General features: G+C 48.1%; 1 protein-coding gene across 4 annotated transcripts in view; it reads left to right on the plus strand.

Annotated features, from left to right (window-relative positions):
• The window catches only part of ABLIM3 (actin binding LIM protein family member 3), a 111,206-nt gene that overhangs the window by 46,010 nt on the left and 46,734 nt on the right, over positions 1-18,462 (plus strand). For all 4 annotated transcript variants that reach the window (XM_041747682.1, XM_041747679.1, XM_041747680.1 and 1 more), the window contains exons 4-7: positions 1,819-2,002; positions 3,758-3,870; positions 11,424-11,550; positions 15,596-15,689. In XM_041747682.1, the coding sequence (XP_041603616.1) occupies positions 1,819-2,002; positions 3,758-3,870; positions 11,424-11,550; positions 15,596-15,689 (518 nt within the window). The remainder of the gene's footprint in view (positions 1-1,818; positions 2,003-3,757; positions 3,871-11,423; positions 11,551-15,595; positions 15,690-18,462) is intronic.

The following is an 18,462-nucleotide window of genomic DNA, read 5'->3' on the forward strand; positions in this document are numbered from 1 at the left end:
GAAAGCTGATTCATGCTAACCAAGTTCTTGGGAAACCAAGGTATAAAATCAGAGTGCCCGTTTATTAATGTAAACGAGAGTTATAATTCTCCATTGCCATGACCAATTGCTTCTCTCCCAAAGGTCTATGTAGAAAGTGAAATGATCAGTCACTTCGTGAATGCAGACTCAGAACCAGGAGGCTGGTCATAGGGTTGGAATGGGCTCCCCAGTGGCCTTCCTTTGATTGCTGGCCAGCCCCGTCTTGGCTGCCCACCCTTGTTTAGCCAGATCAATACAGTCAGCAGTACTGGTGACCCTGAGAGCCATTCACCCTCTTGGAGGGAACTTTTCTGCTCTTCCCATTAGGTGTTGATTTTGTAACTTAACCCTCAGAGGGAAGTCTCATTTCCCACGTTTCTAAGTCCTTTGGGGGAAGAGAGTCGCACATGATTCAGTTGTTCAAGCACCTATAATTACATCCACCTACTCTTCTATTACAACATCTTCATATTGTCCACAAGGATATCTCATGATTCCTATGACATCATGTTGCCTGCCAATTCAAACACTATCAATGCAATTGGTCATTTTTGCAACTGGCTGGTAGGACATCATTGTAACCTTCTCTCTTCTTTTGTATATGTTGGAGAGTTTCAAAATAATTTTTGGAGGTTTTTAAAAAACTGAGAGAAAAACCGTCCATGGCTTCTCAATATCCCACAAAGCCTAAACTTCTTTTTTTTTTTTTAACTTTTATTTATTTATGATAGTCACAGAGAGAGGCAGAGACACAGGCAGAGGGAGAAGCAGGCTCCATGCACCGGGAGCCCGACGTGGGATTCGATCCCGGGTCTCCAGGATCGCGCCCTGGGCCAAAGGCAGGCGCCAAACCGCTACGCCACCCAGGGATCCCAAAGCCTAAACTTCTTAAGCTGGACTTAGGCCCTCCTAAGGGCCAACTGATCTGTCAATATTTTTCTATATTACTGCCCTCCACTCCCTCAAAACACCACCCCTATTCCAGTCCCACCTCCACACAAATATCCCTTGCAACTTCCTGCTTGTGTTCTTTAGCTCATTCTGCCTTCAGAGTCCAACTTAAGTGCCACCTCCTCTGAGAAGCCTCCCTGAACCCTCCGCTACTGACATTGCTCCCTTTCCTCCCCACTCACAGCACTTGCTGCCTGCACCAGCCCGTGGCCTATTGCGCATGATGTATGTTCTATAAGGTCATCTCTTGGCATATATTGTTAGCTCTTCACAGTTCAGGGATCGTGTTTTATCATTCTTGCCTGGGAACAGACCAACTCTTGATTTCTATGATGTGAGCAGATTATAAACTTCCAATCATCCATCCCATTGCCATCCTAAATTGTATTTACCCAGCATGGAATCATGCACATAGAAAGTGCCCAGGGAAATTTTAACTGAATGATTCTTATCAGGTTCATAATACCACCAGTAGGGCCTTCTGTGAGCCACATGGCCCTAAACTTTCAACCAGGTATTGAGAGGATTGTATTGACCAACATCAGTGGTCTCATGAGAATCAGCTGGGGAGTGTGCTAAAATGCAAATACCTGAGTCCTAACCCTGGGGGAGTCTGATTCAGGCCCAGGCATCTGCATCCCAAGGTGCCCGGGGGTGACTCCAATACAAGTGGTCTTCAGGATACACTTTAAGGAGCACTCGCCCTCATGAGGTCTGATGGCCGCCATTTTCAGGCCACTCCTGACTAAGTCAGACACCAGCCTTGTCCCCAGTGAGAACCTCCTGCTTGCTTGCAGACCTTCCCTGGACTCAGCCTGCCCTGTTTCTCTCCTTGCCCCCCCGCAGTGTGTGGCTGTGGCTTGGCCCAGTCGGGCTTCTTCTTCAAGAACCAGGAGTACATCTGCACTCAGGACTACCAGCAGCTCTATGGCACCCGCTGTGACAGCTGCAGGGACTTCATCACCGGCGAGGTCATCTCTGCGCTGGGCCGCACCTACCACCCGAAGTGCTTCGTATGCAGCTTGTGCAGGTGGGCAGGCTGGGCAGGTGGCCACCGGAGGCCAGGTCCCTCTGCCTGAACCCCCTGGCAGCTGTGTGGCTCATGGGGCTATATGCTGGACACTTGGATTTCTAGGATCTCAGGGGTGGAGTGATCTGACAGGCTGGTGGTTTTCAAACCGTTTAGCAGCTAAATCCTGCCTGTCAGATATGATCTAATATAAAACACTAGTTTGTTTGGCTATCAAGACAGAATGAGGACCAGAGCCCCCACCTTCAGCTTCCCATTTCCCATCAGAAGTCCTCAAAGGAGCCACTGAGTACTCAGCCCATTTTGGAAACCAGGCATCTGGACCAGCTGCCATCCCCTCAGCCACATGTGGCACAGAGATATCTGTTTGTAGGCTTTCTCCATGACCCTGACAAGTGATCCCTCCAACACACACTGTAAGCCTCAGCTTCTTCATCTGTAAGATGGGCATCAAATCCATCCCAACATTACTGGGGTTTTCATGAAGATAAATGAGATAGTACTTGCAGAGACTTTAGCTCGGTGACTGGGATATAATTGTGTTTGCTTTTGTTATTCTCCTCATTATCATATGATAACCATCTAGCCTCTCAGGTAACCTGATAGGTGATGGAAATCTCACCCATCCCTCCCTGTCATGTCCTGCAGCCCGGTTCCTTATTAACTTAGCAGATGTACGTGAGGGGTCCACTGTATGTCAAGCACCCCATTAAGAAGATGCAAAAAATAAAGGAGACCTCAGCCTTGCCCACAAACACATTAAAATTCAGTGGACTGCTCTGATTAAGTCATATGTAGAAAACATGGTTTGGAATAAATATATGCCTTTTTTAATTAGAAAAGGGATTTATAGATTAATTATTCTCCCCATAACATAACTACCTGTTAGTTACCAGTTTGGGTTTCCACTGAGGCTAATAACAGAGTGTATAAGAAAATAAAATCCCCCGGTGGAAGTCACTTATTCATCCATCTCTTAAAACCTTGGCCGGGGGTCCCAGAATCCCAGACCCACTGGAGGTTAGCACAGACAGGTTGAAATAGTTTAAAGTGAAGTTTCTGTCAAGCCTCATACAGATGCAGTGCCTCCCCAAGGTCATGCTCTGTCCTTTACCACAGATCAATGTCCCAGCCAAGATGTCCTTTATGACAGGTCAGTACTCATGCACAAGAGCAGCTGAACAATGGGCTCCCCAGTGCCAGGGATTCTCTGTACAGTTTATATTTGCATAGGGAGGTAGGACATGTGCAAGTCTGAGACCTCTGAACTCTGGAACCCAAACTACACAAGGGCAGAACAGAGGAGGTGGTGATTTGTGGACTTCTAAATGTCCTGCACAGTGAAAGGAAGAAATGTTGGTGAATTTAGGAGTTGAATGAGTTCTTCTTGATATAGGGGGATAGGTGAGGTTGGGATGGCAAAAGCCCTTCCAGGAAGAAGGGGTAGCCCTAGGAGGAAGTATTGACCTATTCATTTACAGATGAGAATTGAAAGCTTCACTAAGTGTCATGATTTGCCCAGTGTTTAAAATCGTATAAATGCCCCCCCTGGTGGGGCGCAGTTCCAGTCCTGGCCCCAAATGAGTGGTTTAGTCACTATGAATGGCACTTGAATTTACCTGGTATAATAGAAGGTATGTTGTGTGGGGGACCAATGAGCTTTGGGCATATCTGCGTATCTGCCCTCAGCTCACCAGTAGACCTGGAAACCCTCTAGAGAAGAGGTGTTGAATTGCTCTTTCATCTCCCTTGTAGGAAGCCTTTCCCCATTGGAGACAAGGTGACCTTCAGCGGGAAGGAATGCGTGTGTCAGACATGCTCTCAGTCCATGACCAGCAGTAAGCCCATCAAGATCCGCGGACCAAGCCGTGAGTCCTCCCCCTGGGCACCTCCCTGTCTGCGGGCCATGCCTCCTAGGGCTCCCCGTCCCCACTCCGTCATCGGCTCCTGCAGGCCCAGAGGGAAGTGGGGGAGGTTTCCACCCTGGAGGACTCCTGAAGCCTGACCCACTTGGCATACAGCCCAGACTCACAAGCTTCCTTAAGCAGAAATGCAGGGAAAGCAGGCTGCTGATTATAGACCATGACAGCCTGTACCATGTTTGGCCACTTGGGTGGGGCTCTTCTGGGATGAGCTGGCTCCTGATCTTATCTCCCCTCTGGATCCATGTTCCCCAGGGCTCCCTAACAGGGCTGATGAAGCCACCAGTGGTTCTCAGTTTTTACAAATTCCACTAAAAAGTATACACAGACACATCTTAAAAAGGAAGGAGAAATATGGGGGATCCCTGGGTGGCACAGCAGTTTAGCGCCTGCCTTTGGCCCAGGGTGTGATCCTGGAGACCCGGGATCGAATCCCACGTCAGGCTCCTGGTGCATGGAGCCTGCTTCTCCCTCTGCCTGTGTCTCTGCCTCTCTCTCTCTCTGTGTCTATCATAAATAAATAAAAATTTAAAAAATTTTTAAAAATTTAAAAATTAAAAAAAGGAGAAATATGGGAGCAAGCCACAAGGGTTGTGGTAATGTCTCAGAGAGTGTCCTGGGGAACACTGCCTCAGCTTCACTGCATAACTGCATAGATTTTCAGATCCACTTTGGACTTTTTTTTTAAATCTTTCTTCGAATATTTTATTTATTTACTTGAGAGAGAGAGACAGAGAGACAGCAAACGAGAAAGAGTATGAGTGTAGAGGGGCAGAGGGAGAGGAAGAAGCAGGCTCCCCACTGAGCAGGGAGCCCACTCTAGGTTCAGTCTCAGAACCCTGGGATCATGACCTGAGCTGAAGGCAGACACTTAACTGACTGAGCTACCCAGGTACCCCTCCCTTTGGACTTCTTTTAGAAAGGAACCTAGAAATGTGCATTCTTTTAAAAAAAAAAAAAGATTATTTATTTATTTATTCATGAGAGACACACAGAGAGAGAGAGAGACGCAGCCCCACCACCCAGGCGTCCCAGAAATGTGGATTCTTAATAAGCTTCCTGGTGATGCATTTGCTGTCCCTAAGACTGAGAACCCCCACTTAGAGATGAGGGGAACTTCTTTCACACGATAGTGTTATGTTTCATCACCAAACCATAGATCTGGGGGGAAACTGAGGATTAAGAGTGTACCTCAGAACAGTCATTCAAATTCATGGAACATCCATTCCTCTCAAGTGTGTCTAGTGGTAAGGTGTCTAAATCGCTGTTTCCAGATGCCCTTGTCAGGCTGCTGACGGCAGGTGCCCACAGACGCGTGGACCTGGCCCCCGGAGCCTGCAGTAAGCCACACTAGGCTCCAGTGTTTCTTCACATTACATGACACTCCTACTGGCTTCCACAGCAGAATCAATGAAACCCATTAGCCTCCTGTGCTGCACCACTGTGCGGGTGCGGAGCACCGACAGAGTCAGCATGCTGGGGCTGCATCCTGCTGAGGGGGTGAGCACAGAACACCCCGAGTCAGCAGGGCTTGGCCCCTAGGTATTCCATCAGAGCCCGCCCAGCGTGGAGAAAGACGATGGGAAGGCTCCCTCCCTCGCCCTTCCTTCCTCTAGATCTAATCAGATCTGCTTACAGAATGTGCAGAGCACTTCCTTCAGCGTCCTTAGTGACATTCAAGAACAGTTTGCTGGTCTGAGCAGGTTTCCATCTCAAGGTGGCTGAGTGCACACACCGTTATCTTTCATGATTCCTTGAAAGCAGCGTGCAGAATGACAGCAAGGCTGAAGTGCTGGGATGCAGGACCACAGCCCTGTGACTGATGCTGCAGAGGCACCCAGAGATCCATAGGACCCTGTGTGAGGCAATAGAGAATGGCAGGCTGGAGCCAGGAGCATGCCATCCCTCTGTGTGAAGCACAGCAGATACAAAGCCTTGCTGGGGCTCCATTTACCCAGCTTTATGGAAAACAAATGTATTAGTATCCAGGAGCCAGACTAGCATACGTCATAGTGTGTAAAATACTCTCTAAATATAAAGTGAGGGATGCTGTGGACTTGGAGATTTAATCTGGAAAGCACACCGAAGAGAGAATAGGATTCCTGAATCTGTTATTTCTCTTGGCTTGTACTGCGTTACTACACGCACTAGGGATCTCAGAGAGGTGGGGGAGTTCCTTGGCTGAATGTAGGAATCCTATATGTGAGAGCGTCCTTGAGGAGAGGCTGCTAAATTCTCCACCATAATTCTGGGAGTCCAAAGGCAGAGGAAGGTGAAGAATAGCGAATAATGAGAACAAGTGAGCACACGAGCATTCTCCAGGGGGAGTGCCCAGGATTGAGGCTCATCCTGTTATACTCACAAAGTAAATACATCAAGCAGTGGATGCTACTGTAGGGAATATGTTTCACAGAAGAGTTTTCTCCCCAGAGGTGGTCAGTGTCCATGCTGCAGATAACTAGAGGGGATGTTGGAAGGTCTACTGAGTTCCTGAAGGATAGAGAGAACCAAAACCAGGTTCAAGAGAGGGATAAGATGAAGAATGTATTATGGAAAAGGAAAAAGAAGGAGGAAAACATGATGTATTTTTCATCTACAGGGGTGTAGGGGTGTGACATTTCATCCCTGGAGGGTGAATAAAAACATTCTGGAACAACAGGAGTAGAAACTACTCAAAGGAGATCAAGAAGAAAACTCAGGAACTATCAAAATAATAATAATAATTGTGTTACTTTTTACAAGAATAAGAAGTATTCTCTCACCATTTTCACTGAGAGAAATCAGCAGCAGTAGTGACATCACCATCATGACTGTCACCACCATCACTACCAGCAGCACCACCACTACCATGACAATCACAACTGTCACCATCATCACCACCACCACCATCACTATCACAACTGTCACCACCATCACTACCAATACCATCGCCACCACCACCAATACCATCACCATCACAACTGTCACCATCACCACCATCACCATCACAACTGTTACCATCACCACCACCACCACCATCACTATCACAACTGTCACCATCACCACCACCACCACCATCACTATCACAACTGTCACCATCACCACCACCACCACCATCACTATCACAACTGTCACCACATCTCTACCCATACCATCCCCACCACCACCACCATCACAACTGTCACCACCATCACTACCAACACCATCCCTAACACTACCACCACCACACCACCACCACCATCATTACCACCAGCATCACTACCAAAAACACCACCACACATTATCACCACCACCAATACCACCATTGCCATCATCACCACTACTTACACTGATTGACTATTACTATTGTCAGGTAATGCACTAAGTTTTCTATACATAATATCTATATATAATATTTCATTATAGTGAGGGAGAGAAGAGTGATTGTGTATAGATGAGAAAACTGAGACCCAAAGAATATAAATAACTTGCCCAGAGTCATGCAAATAGTAAGTAATGAAACTGGAATGTGGGCCCAGGCATTCTGGCCCTGGAACCAATTCCCTTCACACCAGACGTGATTTGCTAATTGGGAAGGGTCCTGTCTTCCTGGATTAGTTATCTAAAGCAAGGAAGGGAGCTGGCTATGACTCACAAAACCCACTCATTTTTGTTGATCTAAGTGGAATGTATGACGCAGTCAAGAAAAACTAAAAATGGCTGTCTGGAGTCTTTAGGGACCTCAGTAAACTGAGGGATTTGAGGGAACAGGTGGTGGCATCATACTTTCTGCCAGCTGAAGGTTGTAATTTTGGAATAGAGGAACATATGAGGAGTGGACAGCTGACTGCACAGCAACCAACTCGTGGCAGGGTGTAGTTTTCCTAACCCTGCCTATTTTACCAGACTCACGGGCTCCTGGGTAGATGCCTCAAGCTCCACCAGAGGTCAAGGTTGAAAGGAAGAAGAGGGAGGAAACGGTTCTGATCAATCTGAGGCCAGTGGTGGAGGACCCACAGTATAGCATGGAAAGAAAAACCACATAGAGGAGGAATCAGCAGGCCTTCCCTGCTGAAATATTCTTCTGGCCTCAGATCAGAGACTGTACAGTGCACAGAATATGGGTTAAAAACACAAGAACGTGAAATTAGGAATAATAGTGACCACTTGTTAAGCTGATGTATTGAGTCCTTACAGGCCCGATGATAGTACATCTTTATACCAGTGTCATAAGGAAGATTTTCAGATGCAGAAGTAGAAGCTTAGTGGTCACACGAGGAAGTGAGGGGACTGGGCTTCTGCCATCAGCCAGCTTTTCACCATCCACTCTATCCTCCCAGCCCAGCCTCTAACCACTGCACTGAACTGCCCCCTGAATTTTAACTCAAGGTGCCAAGTCCATTCCAGATGTATCATTGCAACTTAAGAAGATGAGACTCATTGCTAGAATGTGGCCACAAAAGGATGCAGCTATTCAAATGAGATGTGTTGGAGAGGTAGGGAATTGTGTTGTTGGCCATAACATACCTAGCTCCACAGAGTCGACAAGTGAGTTTGATCAGTGGGTGACCGCATCAAGCAAGAAAAAGTGAAGTATAAGGAATGAAGATGAAAGAAATTGCAGTTGTCTTTAAATATTTGGAGGAAATGTCAGGAGGCAAAAGAGGTAGGTTATTCTTATTGCATAAAATAAGGGGCATCACAAGGAGTCAGGTCTTAGCTTCACATAAAGAAGGCGGTCATGGGGCACCTGGATGGCTCCTTCTGTTAGGTGTCTGACTCTTAATTTCAGCTCAGGTCATGATCTCAGGGTAGTGAGATCAAATCCCAAGTTGGGCTCCATGCTGGGCATGGAGCCTGCTTGGGATTCCCTCTCCCTCTGTCCCTCCCCTACCCCCACTACCATGCACTCTCTCACTCTCTCTCTTTCCCTCTAAAAAAAAAAAAAAAAGAAGAAGAAGGCAGTCATGACAAGAAATGACAAGTGTTGGCAAGGATGTGGAGAAAAAGGGAAACTTGTGTGCTGTTGGTGAGAATATGGATTGGTGCAGCCCCTGTGGGAAATAGTATTAAGGCTCCTCAAAAATTTAAAAATAGAAATACCATATGATCTAGGAACTCCACTGTTGGGTATTTTCCCAAAGAAAACAAAAACACTAGTTTAAAACGATATATTCACCCCTCTGTTTATTGAATTATTGCTTATAATAGCCAAAATATGGAAGTAACCCAAGTATCCATCAATTGGTGAATGGATAAAGATGTAGCATATATATACCATGGAATATTACTCAGTCACAAAAAAAAAGTGAAATATTTGCAACAAAATGGATGGACCTAAAGGGTGTTATGCTAAGTGAAATAAGTCAGATAAAGAAAAATACTGTACGATTTCACTTACATGTAGAATCTAAGAAACAAAACTAATGAAATAACAAACCAAAAAAAGCAGAAACAGACCCATAAATACAGAGAACAAACTGATGGTTGCCAGAGGCAAGGGGGTGGGGGGATGGGTGAAGGAGTGAAGGGGAGTGGGACATACAGGCTTCCAGTTATGGGATGAATAATTCATGGAGATGAAAGGCACAGTGTAAGGACTATGGCCAATGATACCGTAATAGTGGTATATGGTGACAGATGGCAGCTACACTTGGGGTAAGCATAGCATAAGGTATAGAGTTGTTGAATCCCTATGTTGTACACCTGAGACTGATGGAACATTGTGTGTCAACTATGCTCAAAAAAAAAAAAAAATCAGGAAATTAAAAGTGGAGTTACAAAGCAAAATAAAAAAAGAATAAATCTTAAATCTTTATATAATACATGTTTTTAAAAATTAAAATTAAAAAAAAATAAAGAAGGCACTCGTGACAATTTTGCCTGTCCGAAGGCAAAATGGGCTTCCTCAAAAGGGAGTGAGCTTCCTACTCCTGGAGGCAATTACGCAGAGGATGGTGCCCGCCTGTCAAGAATGCTGTAGATTCCTGCATTAGGTGGAACTGTGACCAAGTGTTCTGTGAACATAGCCCCTGTGGAACTATTGAACCCATCAAGGAGCCCTGCAGACATAAGTTCAGTATTTGTGGTTCAGAACCTGACCCCTGAGCTCTCACTTTCTTCTATGCTGAGCTTGAGCAGGTCACTTCATTAAAAAGACAGGGGGTGCCTGACTTCTCTAAATGATCACATTCTAAAGCCTGTTATTATTGGGATGGAGGTGGGTAGGCCTATTCCAGGATGAAGGAAGGAAAGAAGAGAAATCCCAGAACTGTCCTCCCGGCCCTCATCTGAAGGCCTGGGGCTTGAAGCATGTTGCAATCAGAGACCGTCCCACCCCCCAGCCTGCGCTAAGGGGTGTTAGAAAGGCACTAAGAGGTGGGTCCTATGGGAGTTGCCTCCTACAAGCACTTCTTCAGGGCTCAGACCCTCCCCACAGTTTGCTGGGCACACCCTCTTCCTAGACAGTGCGGGCACATCATCTTCCCTCCCAGGACTGGCTCCAAGCTGGATATGAGGGCTTCCCCTGCTGCTCCAAAGTATGCCTCCGTCTGGTGGCGCCAATTGGGAGGTTTGTCCTCTGGTAAACTTTGTCCCATGACCCTTTCCTCCTCCAGAGTGGGCCATCCGGTCGGCCTGAATTCCCAGCATCTCCCAAGTACCTTGGACACTGGTTCCATTTCCTGCCCCTCCCCAGACACTGATTGAGCAACGAGCAGATGCCTGGTCCCCACATTTTGTGGCTCTGGTATACATTCCAGGGTGATGAGGATGGAGAATAAGGACACCTCTCTGGATTGGGACAATCTTAGCAGATTCTTTAATCCTTGGGGAGAAAAATGTTTGGCAGACTACATGTTGTCTGCCCTACAAACATGTTGGGAAGGGGCAGGCACAGTAAATTCAATCCTTTTCCTGAGTACTATGAGGTCCACTCCTTCATACTCATTCAGCAAATATGATGTGAGGTCCTACTATGTGTCGAGCACAGCACTAGGCAAGAGGATAGATTTAACCACAAAACACAGACAGGGTCCTTGCCCATAAGCATACAGCCCAGGGGTGGGAGAAATCTTAAGCATATCTCCTGGAGCAGTGCTTCTCAGGCTTGACTATGCTTGGAGATCAAGATGAAATTCGGTAGGTCTGAATGGTCTGAGATGCTGCACATCTGCAAGTTCCCGGGTAAAGCCGATGCTGCAGATCCCCAGGACATGGAGAGTAGCATGCTTAGTTAACTATTTGAGGGTGGGCCAGAAGCAGTGCAGGGTCTGTCTGTTTGGGATGTACAGCAGTCAGTATGACAAAGAACTTTCTGGAAGAATCCTAGGATGTCTCTCTTTGACCTCTTGTCCAGAGGCCAGGGCTCCAGTCCCTTTGCTTTTAGCCAGTGGAGCTCTGGGCAGGAGCCAGTGCAAGGGTGGAAGTTGCTGGGGGAAAACTGGTTTTCAGAGAGGGGTTTCCTTCACTTGGATTGAGATGATCACAGTGGTCAGGGGATCCAGGATGCTCTGTTCAGCAGCGTCCTCTTGTCTTTGCAGACTGTGCTGGGTGCAAGGAGGAGATCAAGCACGGCCAGTCGCTCCTGGCACTGGATAAGCAGTGGCACGTCAGCTGCTTCAAATGCCAGACCTGCAGCGTCATCCTCACCGGGGAGTACATCAGCAAGTGAGTGTCTCCCCCAGGCCTGCCCAACTTCCAGAACACCTTTGTTTTTCCGGCCTTGGGGCCCTTGACTGAATCTCCAGGGGTACGCCCTTGCACTTCTGTCTGGCCACCACACTACCACAGCCACAAACAGCACCTCCCCAACCCCTGGGCCCTTCCATGGTGTTTCCTCTGCCTGAGATGCTCTTCTCTCTCCTTGATGGCATTTGTTCTTCGCCCTCTGGTCTTGGGTCCCACACCCACTTTCCGGAGGTGTTCTCATACTATCTCATGCCACTCCCGCTCCCCCAACACCAGCCCTCATGGGACCCTGTTTGCTCTCTTCACACAGCCTAACATCTATTGCCATCATATATTTATCCATGATAACTTTTTGATAATAACAGCTACCATTTACTGAGTTTTTATTACGTACAGAGGATATACTAATGGCTGTGTATGGGTTATCGCATTAAACCCCACAACTAACCCTGTGAGGCATCCATCCCCATTTTAAAAGCTGTAAAACCTGAGACTTGAGGAAGTTGCTCCTTGATGATATTTAATGTCTGTCCTCACCAAGGTGGGGCCTTTGTGTTACCCACTGCTATCTCACCCGACTCGTGGTCAATAATACAGTTGTTGAATGAATTGAGTTGAGAAGAGATACAACGGACACACAAAGCTATCAGGAGAGAGGGCCCCACCCCCAATGGCTACACAGCACAGCACCAGACAAGCCCCCGTGCCGCTAGACCCTAGTGACCGCATTCCCATACTCAAGTACCTAAAAGAATAATGGCCACATACCCTCACAGCTCTGATGCTCTATGACCCAGACACTCTGAGGCAGTGCTCTGACCCACCGCTAGGACATGGCGAGCATATAAAGTTGTAGCACATATGGTGTTTGCCATTGGGAGAGTGATAGTCTAATAAGGGAGATAAACTATAGGGATAAAGAATTATGGCACCCTGGGTTATATGAGAGGGAGCTCAAGAGTTGTGTTCTTTAGGATCCTTTAGATCATAAGTGATAGAAAACCCAATTCAAACTCACTTAAGCAAGATGAGTTTGACTCAGAAATGGGAAGGCCAGAGGCATACTGACTTCCAGCATAGCAGAATCCAGGCGCTTAAATATGTTACTGGCCCTTCAGTAGTGTGTGTGCGTGTGTGTGTATGTGTGTGTGTCTCCCCCTCTCTCTCAGCTCTACCTTCCTCTGTGTTGGAATTTATTCCCAAGTAAGCCCTCCCCTAAGGGTAGCAAAGATGATCCCAGCAACTCCAGGGGTTCATTCTACCAGCTTAGCAAGCCCAGCAGAGAGAAAGAGGCCTTTTTCCCAAGGACTCCAGCAGAAGTCCCACGGCTGCCTCTGATTTGGCCACCCTTGGGTCACACACCCATTCCTGACCAATCACTGGCCAGAAGGATGTGAATCCTAGAGCCAGAGAGCAGCCCTCTATGACCCACAGTGACTGTGAGTGGCAGGGGTGGCTCCCAAAGGCCAACCCAGGTGAGGCTAGGGACAAAGGGGACATGGGTGCTACCAAGCAGCACTTTCTGTGTCAGAGGTCCAAGTGAAGTTCTGTGAATATTCAGAGGAAGAAGGGAGCATCTCTAAATAGCAGGGAGTAAGATCTGGAATTTATGAGAGCTTCATGGAAAATAGTGCCATTTGAGCCAGACCTTGAAAACAAGGGTAAGATTTGAACATGCAAAGAAGGAGTTTGTAGGCAAGAATGCCCAGGCTGGGCAAGGGTGGGATGGTGCCTGGCACATCCACCTTGCTTGCTGGAGCTCAGACGTGTGTGCAGGTGAAGCAAAGTCCAAGGCTACAGAGGTGAGCTGAGGTCACATCCCCGAGAGCTCTGAATTCCATGTTAGTAGGACTTTGGCATTTCCCTCTGTGCCTACCAAGTAAGAAGTGCCCCTAGTCAGTCACCAGCCTGGAGTCTTCTTGAGTCTGTGAGCCTAAGTCAGGGGTTAGGGTTTGCTCAGAGCTCCTCTCAAGAAGGCCCAGCTCCGATGGCCCATTGCACCTTGGGCCTCTGCGGCCTGGCTCTGAGCTCTTCAACTATGTACTGGCTGAGTGGCAGGCACTTAGAGGCGCTGCCTCTGGCATTGATGCCTGGGTTAGAGGCCCAACCCGTGTGACCTTGGCAAGGAACTTAACTTCTCCAAGACTCAGTTTCCTTGTTTATAAAAACAGGGATAAAAAGACCTAGCTCATAGGGTGGTGCAAAGGCTTAGACATCATATTAATAAGTGTCTAGTGAATACTGATTTGCCATCTGCCTCTTTTGAGAATCGTGTATATTTCAAATTCCCCAAGGCCTCCCAACCCTTGAGTCCAAATGAGGAGGGGTTGGCATTTATACACAAATTCTGCTGGCTCATTGTACCCACCTTCTGACAAATGACTTTCTCCCACTGCAGAGTCATTCTAACACACCCATAGAGTACAGAAGGGTTGGCAGGAGTGGGAGAAGCTTGTCTCAGGAGCCTATACATAACAGCCTGACCCCTGGCCTTTGCTGGACATTGGTCGTCACTGCTGCCTCTCCTTCAGGAGAACGCAGACTCCCTGCTGCCCAGGGTGGGCTCCCAGCAATCCCAACACAGCAACAACTTGGAGATGAAACAATGGCAAGCCTGTCCTTAGGCCTCTCTGCATGAACCAGTTCTGTTACACCCCAAAGTAGGGGAAATGTTCCTCTCTCCTCCTGGATTCATTAGCACTATAGAGCCGTGTCCTCAGATCAGATCCTTAGAGGGAAGCAGGGCCCAGAGCTGGGGTGAGCTGTCTGATGCCCCCACTTACCTCCACATCGGCCTGTGAAAGCTGAGCCTTACACATGCTCCTTGAAGACCCCTCTCCACAATCATGAGGATTCCTTTAGCTGCCATGTGCTGTGTGCTCACAACTGGCCAGGCACTGAGCTGAGCCCTGGGGCATGGGCAGCCCTGTCCTTTAGTCCTCATGACAGCCTGGGTGAGAAACCAGACCTCCTGGGTTCGAACCCAGCTTCAGGTCATCAGAGTTGAGTTTTCTCATCAACACGAAAGGGAGACTTACAGTTCTGACCTCATAGGGCAGCCATAAGGAGTAAATGAAATAACCTGTATAAAACACCATTAGAGGGCCTGGCACACACCGAACCATAAATGTCAGTGGCTATTAGTAGCAGGGGGTAGTGTAAGAATAATTAACAATCATCTTATTACTGCCTGATAAGTTATAAGCACCAGGAGAAAATGAAGCACATAGGAAGTAGTTAGGGTAGGTTCCTCTTATCTACTGTCTGGGAGTGCAGTCAGATGATTCTCTCACTACAGGTAAAATTTTTATTAGAAGAAGAGTCCTGAAGGCTCTGCACAAAAATTGACCACATCGATGAACTCCTGGGAAGGGCTGGGAGGAGAGAGAAGACTTTTCCCTTTATGCCTTTGCAATGTGACAAATGCAAATATTACCTATTCTAAATAAAATAAAGCGCAATACATTTTTACAATACATTTTTAAAAGAGCCGCTGGGGATAGAGAGAAGAAACTGGGTCTGGATAACTTGTGAGGGAGAAGAAAAAGAATACAGAAGGGATATGCATGGCCAGCGGCCCAGACTAGTGGTTCTCAGGTGCACATGGGCAGGTTGTCAAGATGCAGATTCCTGGGCCTCCTTCCCAGGGGTTCTTTGAGTCCACAGATCTAAAGAGTGTCTAGAGAGTTTGCATTTTTATTTTTTTTTTAAGATTTTATTTATTCATGAGAGACAGAGAGAAGGGGGCGGGGGCAGAGACACAGGCAGAGGGAGAAGCAGGCTCCACGCAGGGAGCCTGATGCGGGTTCTTGATCCTGGGACTCCAGGATCACACCCTGGTCGGAAGGCAGGCACCAAACCACTGAGCCACCCAGGGATCCCTGAGTTTTTGCATTTTTAACAAGCTCCCCAAGTGTTCCTAATCTTGGTCCGGTCACCATTGGCTGCAGGTCTGGGAACTTGCACATGACACCCCAAGGGCCTCCCCCCAACCTCCTCTCCCTGTGTGGATTTCCTCTTGCAGGGATGGCGTTCCATACTGCGAGTCCGACTACCACTCCCAGTTCGGCATTAAATGCGAGACTTGTGATCGATACATCAGCGGCAGGGTCTTGGAGGTGAGTGGATCCGAGTAACTATGAAGCTGTTTGCTCCAGATGGCAGGTGACTCCACAAAGTCGTCACTGAGGACCCCTCCTTCTATCATAGCCTCCCCCTCCCCTGCCACCTCCACCCCAGCTTAGCCCTTGCTACAGGACTTGAGCAGGTAACTTTGCCTCTCTGGGCAACCCTAAAATGAGAAGCTGGGCACGATTATTCCTGGGACTACCAGTGGCTTCTCTGGACTCAGATCCAGATAGATTACTGAGGAGGGACAATGAGGGTTTTCTTCCCAACGCTGCCAAAGGATGGAAACCATTTTTAATTTTTTAAGCATTTGGTAATGTGCTGATTTAAGAACCAGCTTGTCTAGCAGCTTGCTCCCTGCGCCCCGCTTTGGCTGGTCCATCGCCATGGCAACCGCTCTCCCCTGCCGCTGATGCACAGCCAGCTCTGCCGGTAACAGGCAACCCGTGGCACCCTTGCCGAGCCCCTACCCGAGCCCCCTGTCTGTTGTCCCTCCCGGCCCTCCTTCCCACACCCTGTGGGCCCAGAAAGCTGTCTTCCTATGCTTTGGGACCACCCACCTTGAGGAATTAAAAACAGGAAAGAGTTTGGTGCAAAGGACGAACAATAGTCTAAGACCAGGAACAATCAGGTTCAGATATTGACTCAACTGCTAACTCATGCTCACATTCAGGGTGGGTGACTCTGCCTCTCGTAGGCCTCAGCTTTCCCTTCTGACAGTGGCTGGGGGACAGCAGGCTGGGGCAGCTCTCAGGAGCAGAATCGTTAATTGTGACAAAGCTGGCCAGTTGGTGGCGGTCACCTGCAGTCCGCACTATGTTGAGAAGGATTCTGCAGCCACATCTGGGCTCAACAGGAGAAAGTGCTGTAACCAGGGAAGGAGGAGCTGAGGAGATGCACTGCCGCCAGGCAACAAGGTTGTAAGAGGTTGTCATGGCTGTCATATGAAGCACTAGAGGAAGAATTGAGCTTGACCCATTGGAACAGAGAAAAAGGCCATGTGGCTGAATTACATAAATTGGGGCTCGGGAAGGATGGTCTATCACACAGGGCACACAACTTAGGGCTTTGTAGCCATTTAGGAGTTTGGATTTTGTAGTAAATGCAATGGAAAGGTTTTGGAGAGTTTTAAACCGAGGAGCAACATGGTAAGATTATGTTTTTAAAAGATTGTAGGGAGTCAGAGAGAAGATGAAGGCACAGAGCTGATAAAGCATTAAACCTCTCCAGGGGGCAGCCTGAGGGCAGTGTGGAGGAGAAGATGAGACACAGGAGCACAGCTAGGTTGTTGGTCCTGGTCTCCCGGGGCCCCATTTCAGGGTAAGGAGTTTGTATGGGATTTGCTTGGCAACAAGGGTTGTGGAAACACTGAGATGATGGACCCACTTAGAGCTGCTCCTTAGAGAGGGATATTTGGAGGAAAGAAACTGGAAGTGGGAGACCAGTGAGGAGGCCATGACGCCTCATGCAGGACTCCAGACCTACAGTGGCAGTGGACAGAGCCCCCACTCACCTCCAGCATGATGGGAGTAGGATTCCCATAGTTTTGCAGTAGGGTAACCAACCGGTAGACATGAGGGTTGAAGGAAAAGAACCCAGAATTTGTACCAAATCATCAAGCCTGGACGAGAGGAGGCCTGGTGCTGTCCTCAGAGAAACTGGGGGTGTCAGGGAAAGGAGCTGATCTGGGCAGAAACACAGGGAGTTCCATGTGGGATGGGTTGTAATTGAAATTCCAGGAAGGTTTCAAGAAGGCAGTCAGAAATGTAGAGCAGAGCTCAGGAGCAAAGCTTGGGCGTGTTAGGAATAATCTCAAAAAGGCTAGGATTTGAATAAGAGTCAGCACCAGGGGAGTTGCCGGGATTGAGAGAGAGGGAGAGAGAGAGGAGGGAGAGACAGAGAGAGACAGAGACAGAGAGGGAGGGGGAAGGGGAAGAAAAGGGGAGAGAGGGGGGAGTGGGCAGGAGGCACCCTTGTAGAGTGGCTGCTTACATGGGTGGCGGGTGACACAAGGAGACAGAGGAGTTGTCAGAGAAAGAGGAAGACAGTCGGTGTGGGGAGAGAATGGGGCCCAGGCGACAAGAGGACAGCACTTCCGAAAGGAGGGCGAGGTCCGCCAGTGTTGGTCAGATTCTGCAGAGCAGCTGAGGACTGTATGGGCTGAGAAAAAGCTGTGGAGGGGTGGGGGGAAGGTGACCTTCAGAACAGTGTCAGGCCTGCAGGATTATAGGGGAGAGGCATCTGCATTGTAATGGGGTAAAGGGTCAGTGGGATGAGAGGTCACAAAAGCAGACTTTTCTTTGGAAGAGGAGGAAACTTCAGTCACACACAGCGCTGCACAGGGGGGTTCATTCCAGCATTTCCAAGCTGCTTTGAAACTGTGTCTGCGGTGGCTGTCTTCTCCCTTGTGTTACTGTGTTTAGCATCATGGGAGCCTCCTCTAGGGCTGCTGCTGTAACCGGGTTTTGATTGATTCCATTTGTACAAGGCTCCATTAGCATCGTGGACTTATTGATTTTTTTTCTTAGAGCTGGAAGAGACTTTTAGCTATCAACTAGTTAACCCTCCTCATTTTACAGATGAGAAAAGTGAGCCCCGAGAGGTGTGATGATCTTCCAAGGTCATACAGTGTTTCTGGTAAAAGCCAGAGCCTTTCTAGGACTCCAAACTCCTACGTCCCACACATGTGCCCACAGCTCTCGGCCATTCCGGGGTCTTTGAGGTCACGTGATGTCATGAGATGCATGGTTGGGGTGAAATAGA

Source organism: Vulpes lagopus, chromosome 3, assembly GCF_018345385.1.
Source record: "Vulpes lagopus strain Blue_001 chromosome 3, ASM1834538v1, whole genome shotgun sequence".
NCBI lineage: Eukaryota > Metazoa > Chordata > Mammalia > Carnivora > Canidae > Vulpes > Vulpes lagopus.